General features: G+C 40.8%; 2 protein-coding genes and 1 long non-coding RNA gene across 3 annotated transcripts; 2 read left to right on the top strand and 1 right to left on the bottom strand.

Annotated features, from left to right (window-relative positions):
• The first annotated feature begins 320 nt into the window (after window positions 1-320).
• Window positions 321-5182, top strand: LOC144894911 (uncharacterized). The gene is made up of 3 exons (XR_013625458.1): window positions 321-412; window positions 1796-1872; window positions 4569-5182. It is a non-coding gene; the product is annotated as an uncharacterized LOC144894911 (long non-coding RNA).
• Window positions 5183-5364: 182 nt separating this feature from the next.
• neil3 (nei-like DNA glycosylase 3) lies at window positions 5365-12525 on the top strand. The gene is made up of 10 exons (XM_058060442.2): window positions 5365-6231; window positions 6382-6494; window positions 7179-7313; window positions 7553-7766; window positions 8297-8371; window positions 8520-8686; window positions 10501-10670; window positions 11065-11464; window positions 11672-11816; window positions 11893-12525. Exons 1-10 carry the CDS (start codon window positions 6127-6129, stop codon window positions 12073-12075), a joined length of 1707 nt encoding a protein of 568 aa, XP_057916425.2. The 5' UTR covers window positions 5365-6126; the 3' UTR covers window positions 12076-12525.
• On the bottom strand, window positions 12210-23247 carry aga (aspartylglucosaminidase). Its single transcript, XM_058060456.2, has 9 exons — window positions 22984-23247; window positions 19597-19750; window positions 19398-19510; window positions 16852-16964; window positions 14511-14619; window positions 13968-14043; window positions 13759-13866; window positions 13367-13500; window positions 12210-12460 (listed from the first exon to the last, which is right to left on the bottom strand). Exons 1-9 carry the CDS (start codon window positions 23132-23134, stop codon window positions 12360-12362), a joined length of 1059 nt encoding a protein of 352 aa, XP_057916439.2. The 5' UTR covers window positions 23135-23247; the 3' UTR covers window positions 12210-12359.
• Between the last annotated feature and the right edge of the window lie 2995 nt (window positions 23248-26242).

Below are 26242 nucleotides of genomic sequence, written 5' to 3'. Positions count from 1 at the left end.
TATAATAATATAATATAATTAATATATATAATATATAATATTATATATATTATTATATACATTATAGTATAATATTATATTATATTATATTATATTATATTATATTATATTATATTATATTATATTATATTATATTATATTATATTATATTATATTATATTATATTATATTATATTATATTATATTATATTATATTATATTATATTAATAAAATACAAACAAAAACACATTATTAAATGGCACTTTGTTGCTGTCATATAACATCAGTCAGCTGACATTAACCTCCCCTCCTGATTGGCTGTTGTCCCCCCGCCGCTATCATGAAGCGGTGGAGTAACTCAAGTTTCAAGCTACATTACGAAAATGCAACTTTCATCTTTATTCTTCAAATTACGGATAAACGAACTGAGCGGTAAGATGCCTATATCTATAACACAATTATCCGTTCACTTGTAGCGGCTAGTTATGTAGAAAAAAAAGTCAATTGTTTGATGGCTTTGCTTCACGTCCTGAACTTCACTATAAAAATGCGTGTTTTTTTACACTTCTGCCTGTTAAGCCATAATTTTATGATGCATTGGAAAATATACCCATTGATGACAGCTTTTTAATATGTTGCCTTGACTTCGGCTGCATTGTCTTTTGAATAATTATTTTAATTTCTTGAATATTTGTAGTGTTTGATGGCAAATGCTATCAGGGCTAATAATTGAACTGTGGGTCTAATGAACGCTATGGAGCTATTTTAATTGACATATGGTACTCGTGTTATGTCCACTACTATTGATTATGTGTAATTATCTTTATGAACTGTAAATTATTTAATTATATTTAATGACTACTTTGATTACCTGTCAACTTTGAAACTGTGAATGTGAAATACTAATTAGTATATACACATATTACTGCTGAAACATCATTAAAAAGTCACTTTAGCATAATAAAAGGCCTTTTGAAAGGACCCTGCAGGAATATAATATAGTAGCATGACTGATGAATATGATGTTATATTTACTCAACTGCAAAGAGTATCGGGCATTAATTGGCGCAGAGGCTGCTGTTTCAGGGATCTTGCAATGAACATTGTGCGAGTTCATGCGAGTACATTAGCAGCCGCATCGGCTTAAGGACTTAAACGGGCAGTTTGGTATGAGTCAGTGGCTCAGACGTGACAACACCGCGCTTTAAATAAACATACTTTCTTTCTACTCCGTTTGGGCCAAGATGTGTTTTTTATTATTGCGGCTGTGACCTGGAAACGGTGCCTATTTAAATATTTGGAACATTTCAAGGCCCATTAAAGACATTCAAGTTTGAGCCTAAACTGCTCTTTATGGGTTCCTGATTCAGGATCACCGCGTGGAGTCACATTCTTGACTGTTTAATGCTATAGACCTAAATAACAGTGACCCTCCCTGCGATTAAAAAGGAACAAAGAGATGGAAAATGTTGATGTCCGTCCAGTTACTGTAATGGGGTAAGAAAGGGAGCTGCAAGCGTCTTGTTCAAACAATTAGACGGCTTCATCGTGGGAACAGGAAGGGTTAATTCCACCAGGAGGAGATGGTCATTTGTCTTTGTCAGCACACCGCAGAACATGTTTTACACAAAGCCTGCAGCATCTGCTTTGCAGCATGCATGCAGTTCTAATGAATCTTTGCTTTTACATTCCATCCGATGTTAACTATTATTGCATGTTTTTAAGGAAGAGCCGGCAGACCAGAGAGAGAAGTGTCTGGTTCTGGTCAAAAAAGTTTCAAGGGTGTGATTTGAATGATGCTTATTTTCCCCCCAGGGCAAACTTTGTATCCCTTCGCTGTGGCAGAAAGTCCAAATTTTCACAGTTCAGCTTCACCCATCTGTGGAGTACACGTAAGCCATGTTTGGTAGCACTGGTGTAAGTCGTCGAGTGAAGTACCCCTTGAAATAGCCAAATTGACATTGAAACAGCAATAATAACATAATAAAGTCAACAAATTGATCAAAGGCATTGGAAGTCCAAATACAAAATATATATTATAAATATTATATTTATAATATATATATATATATTATATATACAGAAGAATAAAAAGATTTCAAAAACAACCTATTCAAACATAAACAAAAACACAATTTTACAAGCATAAAGTCAAAATATAAAGACAAAAAATGTGTATATTAACAAGAAAAGAGTCACAAATTTAATAAGAAATAAACTTTAAACATTGTGGGAAAAATAATGTCAATTTAGTCGCATATTCGTGTATTTAGAAACTAAACGTAGTTTCAATAAAGTTATGTTCAAAATAAGACGTTCTTAAATTGCAGTACCTGATGTGACCTTTTGAGGGCGCTGAAACACAGACAATAATTAAATTAATGATTACACTTAACACTTTTGAAACAACTTTTGTGATGTTTTCAGTAGAGGAAAGTGTTCAAATAGATTATTTATTTGTCTTAATGGTAATTATGATGGAAATTGGCTGATATAATAATACAGGAATACAGTGATGTAACTTTCTGAGACTATTACATGCATGTAACTAGAATGCATCATTTTTTTTGCATTATTTGCCTCGTAGTACTTTGACGTCGGTGTCGCCCCCTGCTGGTGGTAAATTATAACCATAACTCATCCAGCCGTCCCACTGTGTGGATCACACAGGAGCAATATAGCAACATCTCATTAATTAAACAGACTTCTTGGCTGTCAGTGGACAACATGGCGCTAACAGAGACGTAGCGTGATGCATTCAAGTGCTCCCTCTTTCTCTCCGAAGGCATGCTTGATGCCACGATCAGGGCGTCTTGATTTAATGCAGGTGGTCTGGTGTCACACCAGCCTTTTCTTTGCTTCATACAGCCTCCTGTGCTCGCCAGGAGAAAAGCGAAGATGGGTTTTAATCTTTGTCGACGCCATAAAAGAAGGAAACAGTGCCACCTAGTGGGATTACTGTGTATTCCCCCGTCTTTGCAGCCATTTTGTTGTGCAAACATGTTGCAAATCATCCCTGAAGAGGTGATATATTTGCTGTTACGACTTCAGGTTGGCTATATGGTGGCTTTTAGCTGTCAAATTAATTTTCTTGCAGAAATCTTAAATTATGCAATATGTTTTTTAAAGTAAGGTTGTTTTTGATGTTCAGTTTGTGTGCAATTTTATGTCTTGCAACTTGGATTTTTCTTTCTAATTGATGAGCTACTCCTCTCAGGATGTTCCCATTCAATTTTGGCCTAAATCCACCAATTAATGTCATAATAATAAAGAACTTTGTATCTCGAGAAATAATTTTCATTCGTCAGGATTGCATTATCTTGCACAGACAGATGTGCAAGATGTGAAGCTGCCGTGTCAAACTTTCACCAGGATCAAATCCAGATTGTGCATTTAGAAAATCCAATCTCACATGTTCAGACATTCGTATAGCTGTCAAATCTTATCAGATCAGGTTGTTATTTGTTATGCTCTTCCATCTTATGACATTGTTTTCGCTTGGATCAACAGCCAGCTGCAGCATAAAACCAGTCTGGTGTGGGAAAATGTAACTTTTTCAAGAACATGGAAGGGAAAAAAAGCAAGAATATGACAAGAGATTTTATCTTTTGTAACGGCTAGCGGGAAGACATGTGCCATCTATTTGGTTGAAACACAGCCTGAAGAGAGTTTGTAGCCGAAAGCAGACAAACAGGCTGACTTTCTCAGGAGATTTCAAGTGTTTGAGTGTGTTCTGGATGGAGAGATGGAGTACAAAGTTATTTTTTTACCCCCCCCCCCCATGCTGCATGTGTACTAAGGGCTGTTGACTGAAGGATGCTGAAATCAATCGAAATAATGCTAAGATATCGGAACAAAGCATCTTAATGTATTTATTTACATATACTTTTTGTGTATGTAGGGTACCTAGAGTAGCACTTGAGCACCCAAAAAAGGTACAAAAAGCAGATTACAGTATATATAAATGCAATGCAGTATTTCCATATGCACATTTGTGCATCATAATGGTGCAAAAATACACTCACTGACTCTTGGCAACTATGTTAACACCGCCCAACATAAGTATCTTTCTGACAGGCTAAGTGATGATATATCAGCTCCCTCGTCCTACCACATTAAGATACTTGCAAGCATGTTCACGTTGAGAAAGTTCCAAGCGTACGTATTGAGAAAAATGAATAAATAAATAAAAAGAAGCACTTATTAACATCCATCATTTGCTGCCAAGCGGTTAGAGAGACACATTGAAATGTGACCCTGGCACTGCCAGTGCTTTTTGAAATCCCAGTTGCATAGCAACGCTTCTCCATCCGCAGGCTCCGCTCCAACACCGAAATAATGAAATAAAAGTAAAGCATAAATACCATTCTGCTTTTAAGAGCGTGTATTTTGCTTTTCACTTTAAAGCGCATTTACTCCGATGTGACATTTCAGTGAAAAGCTACCTTTACGACCATTTCTATTGACTTATGGACTTCTATAGAGCAGCTACACACAATAACTTTCCAGATCTTCCAGAATCTGCACCTATTCCAGCTGTATTTCTTTGGATTTCCAAAAGGGTCTGTTTTAATTTTGTGCGTTGCAGTTCATCACAACACACAAATCCTGGAGAGCGGACATGGCACCTGTAAAGCTGACCTACACAGTAGAGTTTAAAGGGAAAGTATCCAATAGAGTGATGCATGATTGTGGAGAAAAAAAGACAAAACAAAAGGATGATCTGATATCTGCTGACAAGTAGAGGACATGTCTCGCCGGGCGGCAAGAAAAAAAGTTGACAGAAAGTTGGAGTGGATTTATTCCATATGGGCTGAGTGTCCAGAAATATAAGAAATAAAGCTACTGCCGCTCAGTGAGTCACGCACTTGGCATGCAACGTACAAGTAAAGGGCTCCTCTCATATGAGACAACTGGTACTTCCTGCAGTTGAGTCAATAAACGGCCTCGACCACTTCACGGACATGGTGGACATGTTGCCCTTTTAACCGTCGGTGGGGTTTATTAAATGGCTTTCATCTCACAGTGGTGTGTGTGCTCAGGACCAAAGCGTCTTCAAACAACTTGGATGGAATTAGATTTTAATACCTCGGGTGAGACCTACGTTCAAGAACTCCTCTCCCCTCTGAGCGCCACAGCATCAGCCTCACTTTAATACACATACAGTAATTGCTGAGTGCTGGCCTTTTTTTTTTTTTACAAGGGGGGCATGGCTGTGCACTTGGCTGAAGAGCATGGAGCTTCTCTATTTTTATTTTAGTCCACAGAAGCTTCTCTGCATGCCAAAAACCCAGCTCAAATAAGTTATTGCATGACAGAGAGGGTTTTAAAAGGAATGTAAATGACAGGTCATTTGCATGTTTAGAACCAGATGGGACAATGTTTGTGGATATGAAATTTTGTGAAATAAGGTGGTCTCTCCGGCATATGAATGATGATATGCAATAATGCAGATGTAATCTTGTGCCACCTTGCAATTTTCATCATATGAATGTGTGTGGCCTGCAGGGACACCAACGGTCCTCTGCTTCCCTCAAGTGGCGATAATGGAGACGCTGCAGGCTCCTCAACTGTCAAGTCAACAATTGCAAATGACTACAGACATCATCAGTGTATTAAAAAAAACTTTACAGTAACTAATTTAACATTTTGTGATATTATTTGGATATTACAGTACGCCGCTTTTTACAAGGTCTTAAACTTCCGCATCGCCGAGCTGCTTACTTCCGGAAACAATGTACTGCGCATGCGTTAAATTGAATCGGCTGTGGCGGGAAAAAAGACAGCTTCGTGTAGCAGTGATAAGGTCGTTCTTTTCCGAAAAATAAACTATAAACGAAGATGGTTGAAGGTCCTGGGTACATATTGAACGAGGAGAAGATCCGTTCCAGGGTCCAGAAAGGACAAAGACTAAAAGAGATCAGAAGTAGCATGTTCACGGCGAAGGTATGTTGTTATACATATTCCATAACAGACTCCAATGAAGTACTATCATGGAAACTACCTTCCGCATCTCTGAGCTGCTTTCTTCCGGAAACAGTGTACTGCGCGTGCGTCAAATTGAAACGGCTGTGGCGGGAAAAGAAGACAGCTTCGTGTAGCAGTGATAAGTTCATTCTTTTCAAAACAACAAACTATAAACGAAGATGGTTGAAGGTCCTGGGTGCACATTGAACGGGGAGAAGATCCGTTCCAGGGTCCAGAAAGGACAAAGACTGAAAGAGATCAGAGGTAGCATGTTCACGGCGAAGGTATGTTGTTTTACATATTACATAACAGTCTCCAATAAAGAACTATCATGGAAGCAACTTTAGCAAAGGAACTAACGTCACTTAAATGATGTTTATGTTTCGGCAGCAACATTCTCATTAAGTCGTTCAAATGAAGTTGTGTGTTCGCAGGGAAACGACCCGGAGAAAAACAGCGCCATCCAACGACTTAAAGGTTGTCAGTACACCGGCGTGGACACCCTGGGGAAGGAACTCTTCCTGTATTTCGGTCCGACAACGTTAAGGTAGGAATTTAAATATGATTAACGTAGCCATTTACCTCTGCCACATCGTTATTTTAAAAGTATTATTTTTTTGGTCACGTTTACGCACCGCCCAAAACAAATGGCCGAGTGGCCGAGTCCACCCGAACTGTGACGAGTCTCTACACGAGTATCGGTTCGATTCTAGCGTGATGAGATCGATATTTTGTCTTAGAGAAATGTATGTAATAAAGGGAATAAGGGGTTAACTATATAATCATATATTATATATTGTTATATTGTTCACAAATAAGCTTGTTAATGAAAAATATTGGTTTTATTGAGATGTATAATTAGGAAATTACACATTTATTCAAGGATCATGTATAAAGTATCAGTATAGGCAATACAGGCCATGTATTTACTTGGTATTGGGATTGATACCAAAATTTCAAGTATCGGCCATCCCTACTTATAATCAGTGTGATCCAATTGTATTGGTACAACCCTTGTATTACACCTGTAGGCTGTCAAGATTCATAAAAGGCTGTAGTTATATATGTATTTTAACATGGATGTTTATTATTTAAAATAATTCCTACAGCATGTTTCGTCATCCAACAAAAGTAGCTTTGACTAGCTCCCATTTGTCATAGTTCTGTTTTTCCTCCATCTTTAAAGCCGGTTTGCTGTCTGTAAACGAAAAGCATCTGTCTTTATGTCCAGAGTCCACTTCGGCATGAACGGCTCGATGCGAATCAACGCTGCAGAGAGGAAACCCATCAGCGGGTCACAGCCAGTGCTGGACATACACCTGACTAACGACACAGTTTCATTCTTTGACAGCACGGTGGAAGTGAGGTATGGCGGACACACCCAACCCAGCCCGAAGTTGACTTTTTGATGGTGTGAGGCTCAATCAGTGAGCACATAGCATGATATCTTTGGGTAATTTGCATAATTGGCCATGACTCAGAACTCAGTGTTTTGTGTGTGGACAGTTCCACTGTAAATGAATAAAAGGCACCAGGAATCTGGCCAGCGAACAGAAGTAGAACCCACCCACCCACACACACTCCACTCTTTGTTTGTGCTTACAGGTTGACAGACGACTGCGAGCAGAGGCTGAGAGCTCTTCAGGCCCTGGACGTGTGTTCCCCGAAGTTCAGCTTCTCGTGCTCGGCGGAGGCAGTGAGGCGCCAAGGAGGCAGGATGCTCTGCGACGTCCTCCTCGACCAGGCCGTCATGCCTGGAGTCGGCAACATCATTAAAAACGAAGCCCTGTTCGACGCGGGCCTACACCCGGCCGTGAAGGTACACAGGAAGATGATGGATGGTGTGCAGCCGAGAGGGGGGGAGATGGTTAAGCAATGCCAGGCATCCTGCTCTCGTGCACAACTTTCAACTTGTGTTTTATCACTGCAATGCGAGGGGGAGGTGGGGGGAGGGTGGGGCGAAGACAAAGAAAAGAAAGTAGTGCAGTGTTGCCTCCTCACTTTGCAAAAACAACTGAATGAATTTATGCTAATAGATGCTTGACAGGAGCAGAAGCTCTTAAATTATTTTTGAAAATGTGAACCCTCTGCCTTACTCTGAAGAAATATTTACATTAAACAATTTTTTTTTCTTCACCAATTTGGTTATTTTGCTCATCGAACTGTTTATTAGGTAGCATCCAATACAAGTTTAGTTAGCAGGATTAAGCAAAAAAACGGATAACATGGGGATAAAGGTGTAGAGTGAATTATTAAAGGCCACGTTTTGATGCAGGTGAACCTATAGTTTCATGTACTATATATAGTAACTGGTGTGTATTCCCTTCACTGTGGGTTCTCCTTCCTCAGGTTGAGCAGCTGTCGGAGGAGCAGGTCCAACACTTGGTCAAGATGACACGTGATTTCACTGTTCTCTTTTACAAGGTAAGACCATGGACACTTGGGCTCTGCCACAGTGTGAAGACATCATTGGTTTAATTTTACGTTTTCGTTACGACGATAATACTCCATTGTATGAGTTTGTGCTGTCCTCCGCCCCATTATATTTATCTTCACTGTATTGTCATGGCAGTGTCGCAAGTCTGGCTCACCCCTGCACAAACACTACAAAGTCTACAAGCGTGCCCAGTGCCGCCAGTGCGCCCGCGTCGTCACAGTATGTCGTCTTGGCGACAATGGCAGGATGACGTACTTCTGCCAACACTGTCAGAAGCAGGATGCCAGAAGTGTGAATGTCAGGTGGGAATGGCTCATATCGTTTTTTTTAATTCTTGAAATGTTGCATTATGACACTTTTTGTCAGCTGAAATAACACATGAGGAGTACGCTCAAAGTGTATCTCCTAGAAAATCACTGCCTGTCACGTATATATGATAATCGATCATTTTAGTGATTAATAACAAATGATTTTCTAAGTAGAACCAAACTGTAGAACCTGCATTTTAATATCGTGCATGTTCATATGCATATATGTTAAAATATTTTGATACCATAGCAACTGGCACTAAGGCGCTTAAGTGCTCAAGTCCTTTGTCGCCCCGAAATCAGGGTTTTGTTAAGTGCAGTTTTCTGCCTGTTATCTGTGTAATTACTATGTCAAATGTTGATCAATATGCACTGTCCCTATCTTCCTTAAATAAATGTACAAATATCTGCATGTGATTTAAAAGGCACCACTTTGGAGCCATTGTCAGCCTTTGTCAGAAAACAAAGCACCCAAATCTTTCCAGATAGAGCGTTCCAGCTCCGAGAGGCCATCTTTGCAGGCAGATGGGCTTGGCAGGGAGCGGGAAGTGTTGAATGTGTGTCGAAAGTGTGTGTTTGCCAGGCAGGGCACGGGCTCAGCACCTCCTGGCTCGCGTTTGAGCAGAGCTTAGAGAGGGCTTCCCGGCCTAAAGTCCTTACAACACATTACACAGCTGATCGAGCAATCTGCGAGCAAAGTTTGCTGCAGGCCGCCGCCACCCTACCCCCCACCCCCATCCCACCACTGCCGAAGATGGATGGCGAGCGGCTTTCTTGTCAAACATAGCGGAGCTTTGTGTCGCAGCATTAATGTGTATGTACTCGCTGCATTTAAATGCAACACGCCGCCTGCTGGTGCATCCTCACCAGCTGCTGCAACCGCAAATGTTTAGCTTTCTTCCTGCTGCTGTCATTAGGTAGCTGCTTTGTCTGTTGCTCATTAGGAAGATTTATATCTACCGGTACATAAGTCTTGTAGGTATACTGTAATGAAGTACAGTATATTACTGTAAATGCTTTATTTACCTAAACCATAAAGATGATGGGGCATTAATTGGAAGCAGGCGATAATTGAAGAGAGGGTGTTATTTCCTAAATTAGAAAACACCTTTCATGTACAGTCGTGCCCTCATCACTTAGAGGTTTTAATTTCACGGCGTCACTTTATCACAGTTTATCAAAAATATATTGAATAAACCATTATTTAGTGGTTAAATATGGCCTATTATTACAGTAAACTGACGCATATCTAGACAAATGTTATCTATTTTTGTCCAAATTAGGCATTAAAGTAGCTAAATGAACAAAAATACAAATAAGATCTTCAATTCAAAGAAGTATTAGTATTGAACTCCGAACCCCCAACGTTACCTTCAGTCCACCCCTCACTATGCTCCCCTGGGGAGCAACACCAACAAGCAACACCAACAAGCATGAGTCTTATTTATGTTTTAAATGACTTATGTACTCTTATGTTTACTAGATTGGGTAATATTCATGTAAAGGTGACTATAGGGGTGTTATTTCATGTCTAGAGAGCTCTAATAATGTTAAAACCATATTTAGAAGGTCATAAACAGGGTTTCTGTGATCTATGCAAATATTAATATTATCTTATTATAATATTATATATAATATATTAAATATTATATTATTATTATTAATAAATAGGTAATTATAATTATTAAAATAGTACATTTTTAATATTATTAAAGACCCCTGCCTTTACATTCCTATTACCATTGACCTAATTCTATTTATGTAACATTCATGTCCCGCTTTTTTCCGTTCATTTTTCACGTTTGCAGTAAACTTCCTGCCAGGAACAGTCTGATTGGCTGGGCCACCAGAGCCAACGGCGCAGCCAATGAGAACGTGGCGAGGAAGGAGGAAGAAGACTGGGATTGTCACCTGTGCACCCTCATCAACCGGCCCACCGCCAACACCTGCGATGCCTGCCTCACTCCCAGGGCTCAGGGTGAGGCCCGGTGTCCACCAGCCTGGTTCTGTTCGACTTAATATGCACATTGTTGAGAGTCATGGCATGTGCTCCCAGACGTGTTGAAATATTTGACCCAAGAAGGGATTACCTCATTTATGGTGACGTGAGCATTAATTTTTGCACTCAAGATTACACTTCTGGGAAGCACCCAACTGCATTTCTACGCATCTATCCAGTTCCATTTATTATATGCGTAGAACTGCACCCAAATTGCCCTAAAGGGAGGAGTTATGAGAGGAAAGGACTTGCTAGAGTACATTAAAATGTCGGCTGGTATTTTTTATCTTGCAACAGTGTGCATGTGTTTTATGAGAGGAGCTTCAGAAAAAACATGAAATGTCTCACTGCGGTGTTTCCTCTCCCCGCACAGTTCACAAAGAGGACGTCGTCATTGACGCATCGCCGCTTTCCGCCACCAGCCTGGTGAGGTACCCCTGCACCGCCTTCAGGAAGCCTCAAGAGGAGCGCAAACTCAACTGGCGCTCCGCATTCGGGACTTCCACTCTGCTTTTCTCAGACTTGAGCGAGAAGCCAAAGCCCGCAAACTCCCCGCTGTCCCCGCTCGGCAGTCATTTGAATTCCACGCCGCCCGAGCGAGAAGGCCTGTTTAAACCTGGCGCCTGCCAGGGGACGTCGGGCCCCAATTACACCTCTGGTGGCTGGCAGAGGCAGCAGGCCCGGCCGCCCGGTGGGGAAACGCTGGCCTCGTACAGTCAGCCGTCCAAGAAAATGAGAATTGATCACGGTTCTTCTCCCGGTAACAAATCATAGTGAGTGACTCGCTCTGCTCATGAATAACTTGACATTAATAAGACAAATTCTTTGCAGCTTCCGCGATTAATGCAAAGCACCGGAGTGCAGTGTTGTTGGGAACGTTGCAGCGGACCAATCATGCAAACACTAAATGACATGTAGCTTGTCTCAGGGTACTTAGTCCTATTATTTTCAGGTTATCTCACTTTTATCTCCTCTGACAGTGCACACACAACAGAAGGGACACCTTGTTGTTCATCCCATGGCCACCCGACTCTTCTCCGAGTGGTCCGCAAGGACGGGGACAACAAGGGACGGCAGTTTTACGTCTGCTCGCTGCCCAGAGAGGCTAAATGTAACTTCTTTGAGGTGAGAATAAGAATGCAAACTTCGCTTTGAATCGAGCTTAAAAAGTATATATATATATTTTTTCTATGTGTTGCAGTGGGCTGACTTGCACTTTCCTTCCTGTCACCATGGCAAACGATGCTTGATGAGGACCGTCCTCAAGCTGGGACCCAACAATGGCCGCAACTTTTACACCTGCAGCTTGCAAAAGGGTAAACAGTGTGGTTTTTTCCAGTGGGTGGAAAACGGACCCGGTGTAGCTATCTTGCCGGGCTGCTAAATACAATTTTTAGTGGAATAAAAATAATGTAATGTATTTAAAAAACAAAAAAAACACAGATGCATGGGTATTAAATATTATGCGTAGACTATATATATATACATTTTCATTACCCAATCAATGGACTGTCATCGTGAGAATGTTTTTACACTTTTATTAAAGGCTGTAAATTGCTCCCGATGATTTCATGAATATATGTCTTAATTAAAAACATCTATGTGAAAAGATCTGTCAAAGCAATGAGAAATCAGTGCATCGTAAAGTGTCGAGAAAAAAAACAAACATTAAAAGCAGTCCACGGACTTGAGAAGCGGCGTGTTGGACTCTGCGTTCGACACCATGTAGTGAAACTGCGTGAAGCCGGGGACCTTGTTACATGCTGCACCTTTTTTTTTTCAAGAGAAAAGACATGAGAATTAAACTAAAAATAATAAATAAGGTTCAATAAAAGACAAGTAACAATACAGGCAGGCTGTTTTTACTGACCCTCTAATTCCAAACTGGTATCGGATGTTAGTGTATATGTTGAAGACTTCTTATTTTACATATGTACTGTATTGTGGTCAACTTTTCTGTTCTTTATTCCAGAGTAGTTGCCTATGTTGTACATACGTTACTAACACATCTCGTGATTTCAGATGTTTGTCTGTTATTGTTTGTCTGTTGTCTAAGTTATTCAGCTCCACGGGACCATAAAAACCATACCTGGGACAATTAATAAGCCAAATTAACATAACAGGCCAGCAAGTCCAACATTGCGGCAAGTTACTGGTAAGTTCACCGAGCTCCCGATCTCACTCCACATCACTGAATGGTCACAAGGCTACATCACTGGTCTACTGGCTATCGATGGTATAGTTCACTCATTGGTTCATGTCAGTAAGTATGAATTAACATTTAAAACATGTTAAATTATGTATGTTGTGATATCTAAGTCGCAGGACTTAAAAGAAAAAAGTGTGAAAAAAGTGTTAAAACATTCCATTTATTAATAGTGAACCCTACTTCACAAAAATTCATTTATTGCGGTCAAGTCTGGAACCAATTAACGGTGAGAAACTCTGGATTACTGTAGTTTTTTTTTTTGTTTCTAAATTTATACGACTGTACTCTCCCTGTTTAGCTTGAAAATGAATATTGTGTTACCTTTATCACCAACTCCAGTTTGGTTTTTAAATCCAACAATCTCCTGGACATGGTCAGTCAGGTAAGTACAAATCACATTTGGCATGTTGTTGGAACTTTTTGGCGCCGCCTGCACGGCCTCCATGTTCAGATCCCAAAAACTCACCATAATGGCCTGTCGTGTTAGCACAGATGATCGCACCGAAGAACTCGGAGTAATGCCTCTTAATCCTGGAAATGGCCATCTTGCAGGCCGCCGAGGGATTCGTCCCAGCCCTCATCAGCTCCACCGCCAAGTAACTGTTGGCAGGGTTGCATTTGACACGTGTGAGGCTGGCTAACGAGCGCTGGTCAAGGCTGCTAAGGACAGACTGGGCTAGGAGTCCTTTGCTTCCCGCCCTCCCCCCTTAAGGTACAATCTATGCTTCCTTCTCAGCACTACTATTGTATTGGCACCAAGAAAACCTCCACTAGAGATGACCAGTTGAAATATTGCTAACATGACATGGAAAAAAAAAACAAGATCAGAGGTGATGCAAACAAGGAAGTCTCTACTACCTCGGTAGAAAACGCATCATGACGTCTCCGTCACCGGTTGCCGCAGCAGCGCCGGCAGAGCTGTCGGCGTAGGCTCCCGCTCCAACTATAGGTGAGTCCCCCACTCGACTACGACAAGTACAGCACAAATACACAGCACAGGAATCCTGTTAAAGCCGTCTCTGATGGAATAATTGAAGCACTAGAAGTTACTATTCGTCTTTACATACCCTGGAATTTTATGAGTGAGCCCGTTAGTGGACGTCCCTGCGGCCAAGTGACCGTATTGATCAAATGCGATCATACCTGGTAAAATAAAAAAGGAAATAACAGTTTAATAAGGTACACAAAATTACTTCAGTAACTACTCATTAGTTCCCCTGTAATGACTCTAAATGTGCCTTAGTCATTAGTTCTTCATTCATTGTACTGTACTGTAAAATGAGAATAATAGTATAACACAATATATCACCTTAATAGTGTTATATTTGTTATTATTATTAGTGTTAAATAGTGACACGTTAATAAACAGCACAGGCCCCAGTCAATCAAAGAATATAAACAAATGCTAACAAAAGATGAATGAGAATTAGTGGCATCTAGTGTTCAAGTGGTAAATTGTAAGCAACGACAGCACTTCCTTTCCATGAATGCGTGAGATGGAGCACTCGGCCATTGATGTATGTGCGGTCACTCCCTTTTTAATCCTTCACATTGGCCATTTTAAACATTTTATTGATTTTTGCGCGGCTGTGTAAATCCATAAAACATACCAATTGTGTCATGAGAGCGAATATCAGCATGCCACCTCTTTTTCTTCTGTGCCAGTGTCACAGCAGGCTTGTAGGGTCGACAGGATTTGGATGGGTCTGGAAAAACATTCTGGGGAGAGGAGACAGGATATGATGCTGTTGTCCTATAGGACTCCATAGGAAAAAAAGGAATAAAGTCAGGCCAGTGCACATAACTGTAGTGTTCATCAAACTCACCCCTCCTGTGTGCTTGCCATACAATTCATATATTTATCCTTATTGTTGACAAGGTGAAAAACCAAAAATAGCATTCTGTGTATAGTACACCACCCACCATACCCTGTGGACACAGCCTTTTGATTACGGTATGTACGGTAGCATTGAATGCACAATATATATGCATGTGATGTATAATATTGGGACTACTTTGTATTCCTATCTGCTCTGTGACGCAAAATGTGTCAGTATTTGCTGCTTCTCTCTGCATAAACATGCATTTATGGTATGTAAATGTACAGTATACAGCTCCGCCAAACTGCTACTTCACACGATTGCTGTAGAGATGCGTTGATTTTAGCCAAAGATGTTTTGTTGCCAGGAGAGAGTCTGACCACTCTGGCCGCAAACAGAACAATCCCAAAGATGCTAGTGGTCACTTATACATTTAGTACATTAAAGATGCTAAAACAACACTTACGCTAAAAATATTATGCAGCTGTAGAAAGTCATGTTTCATGAATTAGCAACTTTGCATGAGCCTCATCTATTGACTCCTGAAACCTGGCGTTCCCATCTGTCAACCCTTCCGCTTTCCTGGGATACACCCGTATCTTATCCTTCGTTACCATCTCCCTCCTATTTTTAAAAATAATATCCCATAAATTTGTCATATTGTAACTCATGGGCTGCACGGCGGGCAAGTGGTTAGCACGCAGACCTCACAGCTCAGAGACCAGGCTTCAATTCCACCCCCGGCCATCTCTGTGTGGAGTTTGCATGTTCTCCCCGTGCATGCGTGGGTTTTCTCCAGGTACTCCGGTTTCCTCCCACATTCCAAAAACATACTCGGTTAATTAGCGACTCCAAATTGTCCATAGGTATGAATGTGAGTGTGAATGGTTGTTTGTCTATATGTGCCCTGTGATTGGCTGGCCACCAGTCCAGGGTGTACCCTGCCTCTCGCCTGAAGACAGCTGGGATAGGCTCCAGCACCCCTTGCGACCCTTGTGAGGATAAGCGGTAGAAAATGAATGAATAACTAATTAGTATACATGTGGTCCTCACGTTAAATCATTCGACTTTTGCTGTTTACATAATTTTGATCCATAAAACACTAAATAGTTTCAACACATACTGCAAAGATGAGTGCAGCAGCTTGCAGAGATGCTGCACTGCGAGGCATGCACTTCATTATGTCTACCAAGCGTGGGGCAGGCTCCTCTGGCGGAAGAGCCCAGAGAAAAAGAAAATCCATCACCATGGAAGTCAGAATTGACATCAACAGAAGCTCAGAGAGGAGAAACCCCCACTAATATTGGACGGGCATTAGGTCTCGGTGTCTCTCGTTCAACTGTGGCATCCATCATTAAAGGTAGATATAGGATCTGCTCTGAAAGCGATAAGTAAGCAAATAAGCAGAGGTTATTATTGAGAGGTAGATTCAGGGAAAAGTGCAAACGTTGACTGGGAGCGTATATCTGGATGGCATGGCCTTTTCCTGTTGCTCTAGAGTCCTATATTTCTGCTCCCTAGCTAATGGATGCCTTTCCTGGTTTATAACCCGGATAAGTGGTTTACTTCACGTTATACCACTGATTGCTCCCTCCTCATTGTGTCCATGTGTACGCGACTAAACTTCCGGATTTTAATGATCTACCGGATTCCCAAGGCAATGTTAGTAGGGTCCTTCAATCATTCTCTTCACTTCCTCACCAGTAACATTCTCTACAATCGGCGTGAAACAACAGCAAGCCATGGGCGGCACATTAACTACTGTCCTTATTGTCCAATTATCAGAATAAACTCCTGGATGTCGTCTTCAACCACGCTAAAGTTTGTGTTCATTACCAGCCGACCTTCAGCGCAAATTTTAAATATAATCAGTCGGGATCGCGCATTTTTTTTTTTTAGATACTTGCTTATTAGATTAGAGAAAAGCAATTTTTCCGCTATTAGTTAGAAGGACAGAATGGAACAAAGCACCGGAACAGTTTAGACCTTTGAGGAAATCACCTCTCAAAACAACAAGCTCATTTTTAATGAACTACGTTAGCATGCCAGTCGGATTCGCTCAGCTTAATGTGTCTTTAGAAACAGCACGCCTGCAGCCAACACTAATCAACACGTACGTGAGCACACTCACCTTTCGGTAATTAGGTTGGCAGTTGCCCTTCAGCCACTGTGTGAAAATATCCACAGACTTGACGGTGGTGAGGTCCTCGGCGATGAAGCCCATGTTTTCTGCAAAAACCGTCGCTGCAAAGAGAGAGAGAGGGAAGAGATCCTTGCTATTAACTTATCGTTTACTTTTTTGCGATTGAGTCAGCATTTTTACTCCAGTTTTTATATTTTGGGAATAACAAGCTAGTCCGTTAGCCCTGTAGTAAGTCGTTGTGTGAAAATCCGAGTGCCTAAACTAAGCACTAAGCATTTATATTGAGGTGCCACTGCAAAGTAACCCACCATGGGGCCAAAGAAAGCTGCGAGTGCCAACAATTTTGATAAAGAAGTTGTTGAAAACCGTTTTTAATGCCAGAGAAAGAACTCATCGCAAAATACAAAGACTGTCTGATCGTACCGGGATGCACTGGAAAACCACATCAATAACTTCCATCTATCCAAGTTTGTGGAAAAGTGTGACCTGCACATTCACCGCTATGAAACCCCCCCAACACCCACACACGGCCTATAGCTAGAGCGGCCACTGGTTGTTTGGCTATGTGTGTGTGAGTGTAAAGGTGACTATAGGGGTGTTATTTCATGTCTAGAGGGCTCCAATAATAATGTTAAAAACTGTAATTACAAGGTCAAACAGTTTTAATGTGCTCTAACCTGTTGAATTGTGCAAATAGAACTACATGATGTTCCGTGATGTATTATAACGTATAAATTATTAACTTATGATAGTCCGAAACACATACTGTAAACCATACCATAATTTTCAGGTGGTTTAAGGTGTTTGAAAAGCCACTTAATTTCCTTCCTTTCTTATTAAAACTTAACTGAAAAAATGGTATTAATTTGATTAGGTTGTTAATAATGACCGTGTTTTTGTAAGACATCGTGGTTTTCCTGCTCATTAATGCACCTCGTCTGCCATTCCATCGGATGGCAGACAAATTCCAATTTAAACTGGGCATCAGAATGGGAAGAAATGTGATTACAGTGCTTTTGAATGTGGCCCGGTTCTTGTTGACAGATGGGCTGGTTGGAGGATTTCACAAAAGACAATCTACTGGTATTTTTCTTCCCCCCCCAGGGATATAAAATGAGAAAAATATCTAGTTAGCGCCAGTTCTCTGTGAGAAAATGTCTTAATGATGGCAGAGGTCAGGGAAGAATGTCCAGACTGATTGGAGCTGATGGAAAGGCAACGGTAACTCAAATAGATGCAGAGGAACATCTCTGGAAGGTGGAACCTTGAAGAAGGTGCACAACGGCAGCATAGTAAGCTCACACCCGATGCTTAAGACGCGGACATTTGGGCTGGACTTTGCATGGACAACAAGAAAAGTTTGGCTACATTTTGCCTGGTCTAATGAGTCTCCATTTTAGCTTGGACATTGGGGTGGCAGGGTTAATGTTTGGTGTAAACAACATGAAAGCATGGATCCATGCCTTTGGTACCCACTGTGCTTGGTTTGAAGGCCATGGCCTGCAACATTAATGTCACAGATCATATCTGTCCCTTTATCATCGGTTGATGGCGCATAGAAATAGCCTATAGTCACCAAATTTCACATTACTAATTGAAAGAAAGTACTCTCACTTACCTACGAATTAAGTAATTATATGTTTACACCCATTAATAAGCCCCTCTACCTGCTCACACGCACACGCAAAACTTTTAATTGTTATTTATTCTAAATTATTTAAATTATTTGTACAATTTACTGTTTACGCTGTACATTATTATTTATTTCATTATTATTTATTATTATATGGGAGCCAGGAAACGACATTTCATTGGCAATTTCACTGCTGTGTTATTGTGCAATGACAATAAAGGAAGTCTATCTATCCAAAAGTTTCCAAGAAAACGGAGGCAATTTTTTTCCCCTCGGAAATAATGTTAATCCAATTAATGAGTTAAAGACACACAAAAAATACATTAAAAAATGTGAGTCAACACATAAGGTGCTTTGTTTGGGCACAAGATTTCACAGAATGATACAGTTAACGGCAGGAGAACTACTTTGTTACATGCGATATTGTATGAAAAGGGAGGTAATATTTGAGTTTTTTTCCAAGTTTCTGTACATAAATTAATCGGTATAGCTTAAATACCGACAGAAACACGATATAATAATGCACATATTGTATAAATACCGAATCTATGACGACTTGTTAAATAATACAGGCTCTTAGAAAGTCTAAAAATCAAATAATTTGAGTTTAAGGCCTTAAAATGTCTCATATTCTCTAAAATCTCATAAAATGACAACCAGCGAGTGTTCTGTGCGTCCCCCCCATGGGCCTCAGATTTTTGTTCATGTCTTTTATACTTTTTTATTTCCAGTATGGATGTGAAATGGGTCTTAAATTGCAGTCATTGCAGTCTTAAAATGTGACTTGGTGAACCTGCAGAGACCCTGTAATAATAAATGAATGAATTCCGGATAAAGAAAGGATTTTCAGTGTTAATAGTAATAGTAGAAAAGAATTGTAACCGTATTATTGTTTTCATACCCGACTCTCCCACCAGCAAGGTATGCTCTGTGTGCTCCATCACTGCCCTCGCTACACCGATCGCATTCTTGATCCTCTTCAGGTTGGCCACGGCGCCCACCTCCATCGTGTCGCTGCACAAGGAGCACAAGTCAACTTTTCAGAAGGCATCGCTTACACAAGGTAATATGTAGATTCATATTTTGGTTCATAGTTTTACCCGTTCATGATCATGGCATCCAATGCGGTCTCCCCCATCTCATCTGGGCTGCCGCCATAACCCACGCTTCCGTCGCACTGCTCTACTTGGCAGCGAGTGCATCCGCTCTCCACGGCGTCCAGCGCCGAGCCCCCGGACTGCAAGACCGACCAAGCTACAGAAATAATAACACAAATACACGATGACCACCGCTGCAGAAACACAACCTTGCACCAGGGTTCCTATGGATTTGACATGTCAAAATTCCAGACCTTTTCCAGACATTAGAGCTGCAGCAATTAATCAATGATTAATTGATTAGCCAATTAATCAACAACTATTTTGGTATCTGACCAATTTTTTGGACATCCAAACAGGAAGTCATTGTCTAAGTTACACTAACAATCATTTCTCAGATTCAGTAGCCATTATAGGCTGTTAAATCTCAATGGTTATACTTCAGGAATCACATTACATTATATTACATTTATGAGGTAGGAAGTCCAAACTTTGATTAAAAGTCAACATTAGCTACTAGCCAATGTTTAAGGAGGATCTTCAAATTAAGATCAGCACATTTGTTGAGTCAATGACAATGTTTACTTAAAGGACAAGCAGTGAAAGCAAATGTATGGCTATTTTCCTTGTGAGTACCAGTACTACCAGTACTACCAGTACGAAACAAGAGTATTGATATTGATATATCCATATATCCATTCCAAAGTCCTCCTGATCATTTTCAAAGCTCTCCACAATCTGGCCCCTCCATACCTCACAGACCTGCTCTATCCCTCACGTTCCTGCCAGTCCTCCGACTCCAACCTCCTGACCCCTCCCTGTAGGACCAAGCTCCGACCTGGTCCGACCCTGGGGAGACGGAGCTTTCTCCATTGCCGCCCCCATCCTCCGTGCCCGCTCTGACCTTCTCACCTTCAAAAAACAACTCAAAACCTACCTGTTTGAAACTCTATTTCATTTCTAATGTTTTATTTTTATTCCTGTTCTGTAGTATTTTAACGTTTTTTCTGCTTTGTGAGTTTTTTAGCTTTATATTGTTTTTATCTAAAGTATAAAGAGTCTTTGAGTACCTTGAAAAGTGCTATAAAAATGATTTTTTTTTATATATACTGTACCTAAACATGTTGCATCTATCTTTGTTTATCTCACAGGTACAACTGACGTGACGTTAAAACGCCGTAATACGCCCACCCAGTTTCAAGCAACACCGGCTTGGACTTCCTGGGAGAAAATTGTGGATCTTGAAAATTTGATACCAGTTATATATGCTCGCAGGCAGAAAAAGAAGTCTTGCTGTTGGAGAACAGCAAAGTATGAAACATTGAACACTTGGACATCCTGAAATATCCCTTAACTTTTTGTGAGCGCTGTATATGGACTCCACATACCACAGTCACTCATTGACCTGTTAGTGCCTGTTGCATTCTGGGTAAGCTGAACTCTGAGTCTTGTCTACATTATTCACTAACGTGCACTTTTAGCTGCAGAAATGAATTTATGTCCTGAGCTGCCAAAAAAAAAACCAAGATGATGTAACTCTGGGGCAAACACTACTTTTTTTTTTTTAAGGCGGTTTAGGCTGCCTTAAGTTCAGAATGTGTGTTTGTACAAGTCGCGCCTCCTGCAGCTACATGGCTGAGGAGGCTGTGTCATGGTCAGGCAAAGGCAGACACATCTACCAGGGAAAATCGACAAGTTGTTGCGACTCCCTCAAGCCTCGGTACCCTCTGAACAGAGCATGTCCGTTTTCACAGCAGCCTCCGGGGGTTAGAAGGGATGATGTACAGATGATAAATTAAACCGTTTCCATCTATCAAGCAGGGAGAGATTTCTTTGAGTTGACTCCAATCTTGGGCAGATTTCATCTGTCAGCGCTCACCTGGCGGAAAGCCGCTTTGACAGATAAGTCCCGAGCAACACTAAAGTGTTTTCACTTCCAGTTTGAAGGTGTCCGATGCATCATCCCGCACAAAATCTAATACGGAGCGAGGGGCAGGACCGATGCTGGCGGTTATGAGTCCCACTTGGGTTCCGCTGCACATTTCTCGTCTCTATCTGCGTCTCAACATACAGGTTTGGGAATCAAATCCCACCTCCCTGATCCTTATGCGATGTACTCTGGACTGACTCCTTTTGGCTACAAATAATTGTCTTGTGTCACTTCTCATCCATCACTGTGTTCGATATATTTAACTGAATTTTCTGATCCTAACATCTCGTGATTTATTAACGGAAAATCTTGAAAATGTACTTTAAATTAACCAAAAAATTTTTATACCACTGTATTTGTTGAGCTTGGGATATTGAATTCTGATCATTTTTGCATGGGCATTACAGTGTGTTGATTTTGTAGCAAAGTATGCAGCGGCTGGCATCCCATTAAAAAAAGTTAGCCAGTCATCCATTTTTAATTTCTCAATTAACGGACAAAATTGTCTATTGCATCAGTAAATGTAAGGTGTTTTAATTTAATTAAGTGAAATTTAACAATTTACCTTAGCATTTAATTGTTTAACTTGTTTTACATTTTATCTGTCACAGTGAAAAAGCAAATACATTTAGAAGTAAAAAGGTGCATTATTTGACACACGTTATTCACAGGCTTTTCCCGGCCTCTTAAAAATGATTTAGACGCTCAGTTACAGTGCAGCTTCCGACCAGATGGTGGCGGTAATGTGCCAGTCGGTTGTTGAACAAGCTCACAAGAAGATCAGAAGAACACAACTGCAACTAACAATGGAGAAGTTTTTAAAACGAAAAAATGAAGACAATAGTAGTGCCAGACCCCCCCCCCCACCCCCACCACCAATAGACTACATTTTAACGTAAGTACAATCCTGACTTCATCAAGTAAATGGAGGAAGCCCAGTATGTGGGCTTTTTATTAATTAATAAGGCTGACTTAAGCCTTCACATTTTTCTTGCTTGATTTTTCTTGTTGATCCATTAATTATTATCAAAAATTAAGATAGGTTTAATAATCTTTGTGATGATCACATTTTATCATGTTAACTTTATTCAGGTTTTAGCTTGTTAGGTTGTTAAACTGTGAGTGGATTTGATTTATGAGTGAAAACAAATTAATGAGATTAATTAATCAATTACGGTGTTAATATTTAATGGGCCCAGGGCCAATCTGCACTGAAAAAATCTGGTCTCAAGTGAGGTTAAAGGTTAACCCCTGGCCGAGATGAATGGTCATTGTATGTACTTCATTTAAAGGGGGGTTTATCAGAGTAAGGGGAAGGGGGGCAGTCAACATAGGTACTAAAACTGCATGATTTATGGTAGAAGTGGACTGATAATATGTGCGTTTCTTCAAATTTCAGTTCAAACTAAATATAGCATGGGGACTGAAATGGCACCGAAGTGTAGGAATGTCCCACATACCTGCAGCCGTCGCATTCTTGAAGCCCCATGTGTTCATAACCAGCGGCAGAGAAGCTTGTTCCACGGCGGGCAGACAGAGAAAAGTAAAAAACAACAGCGAGGTCGGCATTTTGTCCATTACCATTACACTAAGACATTTATATACACACATTTATTTCGCTCGTTATGCACGCTTTTCTATATAAAAAAAGAACGGACTATTGCATTGTCTCCCAAATAAATGTGTTGTATCTATGAGCTGCAGTTGTGTCATTGCACTTCCTGTTTACGTTTACGTTTACATCAAGGGGGCGGGTCTTTCTTAAAGGGACAGTAGTCACATTGCTGCCGGTCTGTATACTCATATTGTGTTGTGTTTCGTTGTTGAATTAAATATTGATATATTGTATAACATGAAATATACGTTAAATGTTAATTAATTTAACTCAAGGCATACATATTTTGAGGGTTTGGGCTTAATACATTCATACTCAATTCATACACATCATGCGCCAACACTTGTTGTGCAAAAAACACAAAGTGCAAAAAACACAAAAAATAACAGTGTTTTGGCAGACCCCCCTGACACTAAGCCACTTAATTCAACACTTAATTCAACACTCAACTTTTTTTGGAATAGTTGCTCTTATGATTCATTGCTATTGCTGTGTCCTTCCCTTGTCAGCGTTAACACCATTTACAGTGGGAGGAGTAGTTGTAGAATACCGTAGTTAACTTCTTTTTACACTTGTATGCCCAATTGGAGAAAACAAATTGTCCCCCTCCATTTCCCTAATTGCTATATCCGCGTCATCAATTTTATATAAGCCGTTGACTTTGTTTTACACTTGTATGGAAGGTAATATTGTTACTCAAAACATTGCCCATATGATTAGTAGTAGTTGTTAAAGTACTGTGCTGCAGGACACCTGAACCCAGCATTCAAATCAACATTGCAATATTGTTGTTTTTATGAATTATTTTTAATGCTAGTGTGTAGTCCATGGCTAACTTTGCATCAGCGTCAGCTCCATGAGTGATTGGCAACCTGTCAATAAACCCCACTTCTTACCTGCTGTCATTATTATATAAACACCCAGCCGGGGCCTTTGATGTTCACCACCGCATGTGGCCATTTTTTATTTATAACACCTATTTCATGAATGACATTACCATTAATTAGCACTGTAGGTCTGAAAAGAGTGTTTTCCCCTGGGCCGGACTGGAGGAATATTGGAGTCCTTCATCCAGGTGTGCAGTGATGTGATGTCTCGGCTCCATACTCGCGCTCATTATTGACAGCAGAGTGTTTCGGTTCAGGCAGGGAACAGCTTGGGACTGTGGCTTTGTCATCTTTCCTCCTGGGGACTCATTTTTTTAGTGCACAGAAGCTGAGATGAATTTGCCTGCCGCCTGTCCATGTGGTGGATGTCTTGGCTCAGGACGCTCTGTTTGTGCTTGGCAAATGTCAACAGGCGGACTTGTTGCTGGCTGTTACTCGGTCTGCTGGGTTTGGCTGCTTGACACACATTTAGGCCGTTATCGTCAATCATTTTTGCGCTTTGGTTACATTTGAGACCGGTGCGTTTCTGTAATGACGTTACATTTAGCTTGTGGGCGTTGACTTGTAAAGCACAACCCGGTGGCTGCATGCAATCTTTTATATTTGTCAGATCCCTGTCTCCACCATAACAGCTCATCAAAATGTCTGATTCACTTGTCATGCTCTTACCCGTACCCATCTCTCAAGCAAACCCAGCCATCATCATTATCATTTACAGTGGGATCTTGAATACCACTGCATTCAAAGACGTTGCGATAATATTCCACACCAGTCACTACTTGTCAGTCATGCTACTGTAATGTTCGGTATGACACACAAGCACCAGACTTGATGTCTGAAACAACAGGCTTTTATTGCAGGTTTGAATGCTCAAGATTCCCTAACACGAGCTACTGTTGCAGCACACAAGTCATATTTATGTCTTATTTTCTGTCATTATGTCTAATATATTGGTTAATATAAGCGTAAAGGTGACTGTAGGGGTGTTATTTCATGTCTACAGGGCTCTAATATTGTTAAAAATCGTATTTAGAAGGTTGTAAGCATGCTTTCTATGCTCTAACTATAAAAAAAATATTTGATTAATAAATAAGGAATCGGCGGCACGGCGGTCGAGTGGTTAGCGTGCAGACCTCAAAGCTAGGAGGACCAGGGTTTGACTCCACCCTCTGTCATCTCTGTGTGGAGTTTGCATGTTCTCCCCGTGCATGCGTGGGTTTTCTCCGGGTACTCCGGTTTCCTCCCACATTCCAAAAACATGCTAGGTTAATTAGCGACTCCAAATTGTCCATAGGTATGAATGTGAGTGTGAATGGTTGTTTGTCTATATGTGCCCTGTGATTGGCTGGCCACCAGTCCAGGGTGTACCCTGCCTCTCACCTGAAGACAGCTGGGATAGGCTCCAGCACCCCGCGACCGTCGTGAGAAAAAAGCGGTAGAAAATGAATGAATGAATAAGGAATCCTACTTTGCAGAAATTCATTTATCACAGTCTGGCCTGCATCCACTTAACTGCGATAAATGAGGGATTACTTAATTTGGATTCCCATTATTTCCTACTGGAAACACTTTTGTATTCAAGTGAGAATAGGAATTGGAATTCATCCAGTTGGGAATGAGTGTTTATTTTTGATGCCACCTTTTTAATCCCATAAATCCTTCCCAGCATTCCGTCAGCGTTTCCTCCTGGTGAGTTGACTGTGACGGCGGGAACCAAACAAGCTCTGCTGAAAACTTTTTGGCACAGATCTGCTAACATGGCACTTGCCTTCACACCAGGCGCCTCATGCTGGGTCTGGATTTTTTTTTTTTTTTCCCTCCCCTCGAAATAACGTCTCCCGGCATCCCGGCGTCAAAGCTGATAGAACAGAACTTCCTCTGGTCTCGTATAGCAAACATGAACAAAGGCGATATTGCCGAGCACGGTGACTAACAATATTGTCTAACCTTGAGGGGCCCACCGCTCTCTTTTACATTATTCATATCATACATACAATTTTCTCTTATATTTTATTCATTGCTCTTTTTACTTTAAACACCGGCAAGTCTTGGTGAGATAGAGGGGGAAACAGATGAGAGGAGGATGACTTTCACCTTTGTCACAGGTGCAAATTAAACAACATAAGGCGGGAGGAGAGCTTTGAAGGAATAACTTTGGCAATAACTCCTGAGCTGTTTATTTGTTTTCTTGTCAGAGGGCAGAGGCGAGTCAGTAGA

Source organism: Doryrhamphus excisus, linkage group LG23 (genome assembly GCF_037039965.1).
Source record: "Doryrhamphus excisus strain RoL-2023G ecotype Guam linkage group LG23, RoL_Dexc_Guam_v1.1, whole genome shotgun sequence".
NCBI lineage: Eukaryota > Metazoa > Chordata > Actinopteri > Syngnathiformes > Syngnathidae > Doryrhamphus > Doryrhamphus excisus.
The sequence above is the reverse complement of the archived record's forward strand: the minus strand, read 5'-3'. Positions and strand labels throughout refer to the sequence as shown.